General features: G+C 38.7%; 1 protein-coding gene across 2 annotated transcripts; it reads left to right on the forward strand.

Annotated features, from left to right (window-relative positions):
- The first annotated feature begins 1,652 nt into the window (after nt 1–1,652).
- LOC144478373 (putative phospholipase A1 magnifin) lies at nt 1,653–5,145 on the forward strand. 2 transcript variants are annotated; one of them, XM_078196193.1, is made up of 8 exons: nt 1,653–1,816; nt 1,899–1,956; nt 2,215–2,363; nt 2,438–2,680; nt 3,280–3,468; nt 4,057–4,198; nt 4,434–4,522; nt 4,707–5,145. In XM_078196193.1, the coding sequence occupies exons 1-7, from the start codon at nt 1,753–1,755 to the stop codon at nt 4,489–4,491; spliced, it is 903 nt and encodes a 300-aa protein (XP_078052319.1). In that variant the 5' UTR covers nt 1,653–1,752; the 3' UTR covers nt 4,492–4,522; nt 4,707–5,145. The 2 variants fall into 2 exon arrangements, with proteins under 2 accessions (XP_078052319.1, XP_078052318.1); XM_078196192.1 differs by having other exon boundaries at nt 4,710–5,145.
- Nucleotides 5,146–8,182: the final 3,037 nt, after the last annotated feature.

Here is an 8,182-nt window from a genome sequence, read left to right on the forward strand (position 1 = left end):
AGTATTTTATTCATATGGACTACACTAATTGACATTTAACAAAACTACGACGCTGACAATAATTATCAGTTCTATTTCTTGCATTTTATAAAAAGCTTTCCCAAAAACCATGTTGTATAATGAAACCGAAGCAAAAAGCTGTTTGGCATTCTTTTTCATGTGGAACATAAATGAATCTAAGTGATTAATCGATCATTATTAAGCTTCGCTTGCATAAGCTTTAGTATTTATGATATTTGCAGCAAAACAAAATACAAAAAAGAACGTAAAAAAATGTTGTTGCCCTTGAAATTAACATTTCTTAGTCTGGGTTTTCCAAGGAAAAATTATAATTCCCATTAAAATTTGATTTAAATTTATAATTTCATTAAGACACCTATTGAGGGTAATTCGATGACGCCGCATATGTAATGCAAAATAGAAGAAATCAAGACAGGGTTGGAATATAAATTAGCGAAAAGTTAAAAATAAGAATGGTCTACAAGGTCTGTTAAAAGGATGCAACGAAACTATAAAATGTGACAGATATGTACGCTAATAAGGTATCCTTTAATCGTTAACTCAATATGTGCTGCGTCAAAGTAAATAATATTCGCGATACATGTTGGTGCATACGAGCTGCTATCGCCATTTGCTCTTTTAAATCGTGATTCTGCTGCAACGCAGCGAACGCGTGTTGTTTCGTCTTATTTTCACCCAGATTTGCGGAGCGTTCATGTTTTTCAGAATGTCGCAACTAAATACCTGCTACTTACCAATCATGGATACGCAGGTATCCATTAATAACACGCGTTTGCCATCCTGTAGCAGAATCACGCACAAAACGAGTAAACACGCACTGTTCGTACCCTCGCATCAGCACGAACATTATGCGTAATTTTTGTCTTGTCCCGTATTAAATCAAGAGAAAGTAGATTTATCGTATTTCATACTTTTGCTATGGTCGCAGATGATCACGTTAATTTCCAATTATTTTAAGAAAAATCGCCTAAAACCCACCTTAGGTTCAATAAACAGCAAAAGCGCAATTAGCTTTCATTAATATTCATATTTTCTTTTTTTTTTTTTTGAAGTCACGTATTTACGTAAAGTCATATGCATTTATGTAGATTTCTTCGATATGTAGAGATATTATAATACATAAGATGTGTATTACAATACAACATTTTAATAATATATTAAAGAACCTTTTGTGTGACGTTTGCACATTCAAAGCAATAAAGTGGTATAATTGTTCACGAATGCTCTTTTACTCTCAAACTCTGCTTCAATAAAATTTGAATCATCCTATTTTATGTTAGACGTAATATTGAATTAAAATGAAAATCTCCCTTCTCAAGGTAGAACTTCGATTCTCCGTAGACACGATGCAGAGTCGGTAAGAAATTTCTTTATCAAATTAGAGTTTCGATATAACGCGAGGACATCGCAGAAGAGCTGTATAAAACTAATTAGCACGGCGGTATGTAAAACTCCCGGTAAAATCTATTACTCTTATCAGTTGACTCTGACGACCACCTGTGTGTCACCGGCGCCGTAATGGATTTGCACAATTGCCTCGGGTCACTACAATATTGTTTTTCATTTCTTCCTCGTTGCGTGACAGCACGATGGAGTGGGCAGTTTTGTATATATTGGCAACAACTTGCGATCTATCTCATAACGCTAGTAAACCACCGTGATGAAGAAGTTGCTTTTGTATTCAACGAAATTGTAGTGCATGGTCCCGCGGATGAAGGAACTGTAACAACGATGTCGAAGTTATTCACCATAATAATCTACTTGATCACAAAGGCGACCGTCGACGCAGCGATATGTATGTTCGAACCTCCCCAACACTTTCTTTAATGCAAACATCCTGATAACATTCTCGTTCAACAATGTCGTTTATTTTCTAGGTGATGCTAAAATCGATCCTTCCATCGTTAACAAAATTTATCTACAAGTTTACAAAGGGTTCGTGAGCGACTAGAAGCATCTGACGGTTCCTTGTCCCTTCATTTCGATTGTCACAAACATATGACATATTTCTTGCTAAAAATTATTTAACCCTTACGCGCCATTCGGATCATTACTTTTATTTCGAATTGAAACTAATATCTACTTTTAAATTAACAATGTACAACACATTCCGGTTTAGAAAATTAAATATTAACATATCAAGTATTTTGAATGGACAAATTTTATTAATCATTAACACTGTTCTTATTACAGTAACAGTTCTTCCTACACGTTCACTAAGACACATGTGTCGAACCCAGAGATCATCGCGAAGGACATAGTCCCCGGCATTCAGTCTATTCTTTACGTACACGGATTCCTAGAAGATTCAAATTACGAAAATGTTATGGTCGTGCCCAAAGGTACTCGCAATCGTAAAGATAATTCTGATCGGTGTAGAAACGTAGATTTCAAGTTCCTCATTGTTTGTTAATAGCGTATTTGGATAGGGGAGACGTCAACGTGATCGTAGTCGATTGGGGAGAAGTAGCGCTCAACATCAATTATTTTTATGTTAGCGGCCAAGTACCTCACGTGGGAGAATTAGTCGGTGAATCTATGGTAAAACTCGGCGACGTGATCGATTTGAAGAACTTGCACCTGATCGGGCATTCTCTGGGTGCCCACGTTGTCGGCTACGTTAGTCAATTTATGAACGTTACTCTAAATCGGATAACAGGTACGTGACAAAATTATTCTCACAAAAATTGTATCTCCGAACAGATTTTCTTTATTTTACAATTGCTTTCGGTACATGTTAAAATTATTTAATCATTACTGTTCTCTTTTTATGCATATTAGGTATGCAAATTATACAGATTATCACTGAAAGAAATATACATGTCAGTACCACGTGATTTTTCGTAAACAAAGCCTGAAAAAAATATAGGATAATTTCTTTTCGATTGGGACTATCATAAGTTAACAATTAATTATAGAACAATAATTATTAGTAGATGATTTATTTAATGTATATAGAATGATACTTAAAATTGAATACAAAGTCATAACAGTGGTGCGAAGGTTAAATGATAGAATAACTAAATAAAATCATAATTTCATAAAATGATTGCTTGAAAATTAAAAGGACGGGTATAAAAGTGATTTCTTGAAGATTAAAAAGACGAGTCTAAAAACGATTTCTTGAGAATTGTAAGGACAAGTCTAACAATTATTTTTCCTGCTAGAACCTAAGATTTTGACGTCGACCATCGAATCAAGATCATGACGAACTGTAGTAACAATATGTACAATTGACAGAGAAATTGTCGGTTGCAGGATTAGATCCAGCGTTCCCCCTGTTCTATCCTTCCCCGTGCAGCATTAAGAAAACCGACGCAGAAATTGTCGTTATCCTTCACACGGATGCTGGCGTTTACGGTACGCCTATCGACACGGGAACCCTCGATTTTTATGCGAACAAGGGAGTCAGTCCTCAACCAGGGTGCCCTATAATCATTGGCGGAGGTAAATCATAATACGCGTCGTTAACACATTCATGTTTCCTCGGGGATAAAATGTAGCGAATTTTAATGAACGCCGAGCACGCCACTTACTACTTGACAACCAGTCATCTATGTAATTCATAAAGCATTAGCTTAAGATATTTGAACGGAATCGCAGATTATTATTGGTCGCCACTTGACGGCGGTTTTCAAAGTATCACAATATATTGTGCATTTTTCTCGTCAGCTATGTAATGCTCAATTACAATATTAGGTACCCCAGAATCATTATTAAATCTTGAATCGAAATTATCGCCTCGGATGTGAAGTATTTCGCGTAATAAATATTCGTCATCTTTTTGCAACGCTGTTCGAAGCACATGCGTTCAACGGGAACAATTATTTCTGTTACTGGGTACGCGTGCACGGTTTTCATGGGGAACGAGGACGCGTCGAAATGTTTAATGTATAAGCAAACGAAAGTTGGCATTACGATACATACAAATATTTCTTTGTTTATAGAGAAATATTTTATTCGCGGTATAACATAGTAGAACTTAGTACGAGCTTCGCTTCTGAGATTAATGAGATGATATGTTTTTATTTAAAGAAATCTGCAGCCATCAGAGGTCCACCATGTTCTTCGCAGAGGCAGTGAGAAATCCCAAGGCGTTTCCAGCACATAAATGTATTGACAAGTTCAAAAAAGACGACGAGATAGTATACTTTAATGATTCCACGCCAGAGAACGTGTAAGTTTCAAGTAATAGTTACTAAAGCGCGAAGCATATACGAGCTTCTGTTTACATAGTTCCATATACTATTTTAAAGTTACAGAAATGAATGAAACTATTTAGCTGTCCATTCTTGAATGTGATCTATTAATATTGTATGAATGGATAGGATCTATTAATATGAATGAATATATTCCATTAATATGAATGAATATGCTCTATTAACATGAATGAACATGTTCTATTCTTTCAGACACGGTGTTTACTGTTTCAAAACAAACAAGAAATCGCCATTCGGTCAGAGTTCTTAATTTCTACACTGAGATGTGACAAGTCTCATAAGTGAGTGCAGCAAACATAATAGTACAAAAGTCTCCTAACTATAGATTACAACAATTCCAAAATCAATTTCAATAAAATTTTACGAAATCTCTAGGAAAGAATTATTTTACGTTCATTACTATCAAAATATCGCAATCGAATATTACTTATAATAATACTTAAGATTCGAAATTTATAAACGAAGCAGGCGTGTGTCAAGCATTGTCAACAGGCATTCAACCACGTACGTCCTCGCCATTGTCAACCAAATCGTTTCCTGCCTCCCAAAGTCAGAAATGGCGCTTCCGTCGAGAAATTGTGCAAACGTCTGAGAGCAGCTAACTTGGTAAAGTGACGCACTATTGAACGATTATAATTTCATTTCCAACGGGCGTCGTTATGAATAATTAATGTGGGATCGGGACGTTCGCGGCTCAATCTGTCGCGAAAACATAGTTACAGGCTTCCGGGCTAAGAATACTTCCACCCCCATTACTTTTATTTTCCTATTTATACACTTTTGCGCCTGCGACTTTATCATGATGTATACCATTTTTAAAAATTGGGAGACGAGAATTTTAATAAATAATTTTCCTCTTTGACGTACCGAAGAGGAAATCCTTGCTACGTCTAAAGTTATCGTATATTATTAATTATTGGCATTTGATTTTTCCCACTTTAATACCATACGCAAATTTTCAAAATTCCAAGTAGGAAATAATATTTTTATTTAATATGCATCGCAAGGAACATTGCGTTCAATAAAACTATAATCTCACCCATAATCCACCAGATATAATCCATAATCCACTAGAATAGAAAATTGGAAAACCTAAGTCCGAAAAATGCTCGTTCACTCCGCTCGATTTAATCGATTCTACAAACATGTCAGCTTCCACCGAGCTTGGCATACCATTCCCAAGGAAATGTTACAGGCAAGAGGGATAGTTTCGGTAAGGAATGCAAGGCGTCCACTTCGCATTCAACCGGACGTTCGTCTCGGATTTAGTATCATTGGCGGCAAATTAAACGGCAGCACTCAAAGCGACCGGACGGAATTAAAAGCTGCGCGGGCCTTGCACACGCAAACGAATTCTAATCGAACCAATTAAATTCGTCGAACGTCTCTGTGTTCGATTGGTTCTGTGGTCGGCTCTGCTCAAACGTCCCCGTCAACTCCACCTAATTTCCGTTGATCCGCTCAATTGTTCGCTCAAATTGTTGCCGTACCATTTTTTTTACAATTGCAAAATTACAATAGTTAGAATTTCTTCGATCGCACTAGTTTCTTAGAAGAAAAAGGAATTTTATATTTATTATGTGCTTGCATCTAGTTGAACGTTTAAATATCGTTGACAAAAAAATAAAATTCGATTCCAACTTAAAGGAACGAATGAACATTCGTAGAGCTTATTGTTATAAATCTCCATCACGAGTCCGACTCGTTAAAGTACAGCAAGGGGTTAATACTTTGAAACGAACTATTTGTTAATGTCGAATGCTAGAAGAGAAATCGATAAGGCAACGGTGAGTCAGTTAGCAGAAACTGAGAGAAAAATCTGTTAAATATCAGGAACCGTACATTGGAGAAAGTCGACCTTAACAATAGTGAAACTTTACATAATCAATTCTTGTTTCGATATCTGCGCGGCGTACGGAAAGAACTGTCAATAGCGCAAACGTTGGTCCCCCGACTGCTCGTTACAGGCCCGTGGAGCCCGACGACGGGTGTAACGCGAACTGGAACGAATCCTAATTAGGCCGGTTAAATTAGCCTGAATGGCTGAGCTCATTAACCGAGACAGCACCTCGAACGACGTGAGAACCGCTATAACAGCTTGATCAATGAACAGAATTCGTGATTTATCTACGCAAGCTGAGTTTCTTGGATCACGGCGAATGATGGGGGCAGGTGGCGCAAGCATGTTGGAAGAATTAACAAAAGCGATGGCAGCTGAACACATTTGCGAGGTGATATTAACTTCTTCAATACTGTGATCATTTTCACGTACGTGTCGTTCGCTTAGTTTATAGCAAAAATTAACGATGTTCATCAGGGAATAAAATCATCTGGATGACAAATGAAGAACTTAATTCTCAATGATTCTAACAACTTGATCAATTTGTAACAATTCTGATATTTATATTGCAAAACCCAAATTATAATAGGTAGCATTTTCGGATGTATTCAGAAGTTTATACTTTAATATTGTTCACTTCGGTATATATTATACGTTATTCTATTGAAATAATTTTCATAAACAATTTATAGCGAAATTTACGATTCTTGCGGGTTCAGGAACTTGAAAACGTCAAAAGTTATGTAATAGAATATTATTGAAATTAAGACGTTTTCACGGTAAGACTCTCGTTTTGAAGCACTGTGAGCGCGGGGGCGCCGAGCCATTCATGCTGCGCTGAATCAGACGAAACAAACGCAATCGTTACGTATCCGGGGAGCCCTACTTCCGCCAGCTAAACAAGAAACTCATATAGAATCGGTGCAGCGAGAACGGTGCACACAATACACGTCCATTTCCACCCGGCGCGGCGCGGCGCGGCGCGACGCGCGGCGTTGCACTCGGAGCCGGAGTGTTGCGCGCGAGACGCTGCAACCGGTGCGCCTCTCCAGAGGGCATAATTCTTTGATCTCGATTTTTGTCCACTCCCACCCTGCCCTCCTCCTCCTCCTCCTCCTCCTCCTCCTCCTCCTCCTCCGCTGCCGCCGCTACCCTGCTGCCCCTCGCCCCTCTCTATGCAGTTGGTCAGCCGTTGCACATCGTGCGCCGCCCTCTCCCCGCACAGAAAATTCAAGACCGGTTAATCCAGATTAACTTTGAGCCGACGTGCATACGTTGGTGCCGCGCGCGTGTACGGACGCGAAACGGCCGCACACGTGTCCGCCCGGGACGGCTATGTATGTTTGTAGTCGGCGAGCGAGCCTCGATCGGGAGTAACGATCTTCCGCGATCAAAATGCAACGATACTTTCCCCCCGGAGCACTCGCCGGACCTGTCTTACCGCTGCACCGTACTCTTCTTCGCGCATAGGCATGATCGCGCGACCTGTACGGTTCCATCGGCACCGAGAAAAATTGGTTCTGGCACCGGGTTCTGGGTCATCCGCGCCCCACGGCTCTCCCGCGATCGGTACCATTTTCGGCGATCGACGGATCGATGTGGATCACGGTGAAATCGTTGACGGGTTTCGAGGACGGCGCTGAGGAATTCAGTGATTGCTGACTTGATCGGCGACAGTTCCTTTTACTCGTCTTTCGAAGGGGAACGTTCTGTTTGCTATTTGCATATTCGCGGTGCTGTAAATGCGTGAACATCTGAGAAATATTCGAAATATAACTTTCTTTGGAGAAATTAACATTTTCATGTCGGAGTTTGTGGAAGAGAATATAATCTCCGTTTCGTTAACATTTAGAACGAAAACGAAGCTTTTGTATTTTACAGTGGCCTGTATTGAATTTGTCAAGCTTATTTATACATTCTTCTTCTTGTCGCCTAAGTTTAATGGAAATAGAGATATTTTTCTACGTTCAACAAGCATTTTAAAGTAAGTGATGCGTATTTCCATTCTTTATCCCCTAATGAATATTTAACAATGTTAATGACACAATAGCTTCTATAAAGTTAAATATAATTCTTAAACTGACAATATTGTCCAGGAAAA

The sequence above is a fragment of the Augochlora pura genome, chromosome 2, assembly GCF_028453695.1.
Source record: "Augochlora pura isolate Apur16 chromosome 2, APUR_v2.2.1, whole genome shotgun sequence".
Lineage (NCBI taxonomy): Eukaryota > Metazoa > Arthropoda > Insecta > Hymenoptera > Halictidae > Augochlora > Augochlora pura.

Bases quoted from the DNA above. Each gene is read 5' to 3' on its own strand.
- LOC144478373 (XM_078196193.1), top strand. From the start codon at position 1,753: ATGTCGAAGTTATTCACCATAATAATCTACTTGATCACAAAGGCGACC. The intron at 1,817-1,898 runs GTATGTTCGAAC...TTTATTTTCTAG, and splicing joins GACCGTCGACGCAGCGATAT to GTGATGCTAAAATCGATCCT. The intron at 3,469-4,056 runs GTAAATCATAAT...TTTTATTTAAAG, and splicing joins CCCTATAATCATTGGCGGAG to AAATCTGCAGCCATCAGAGG.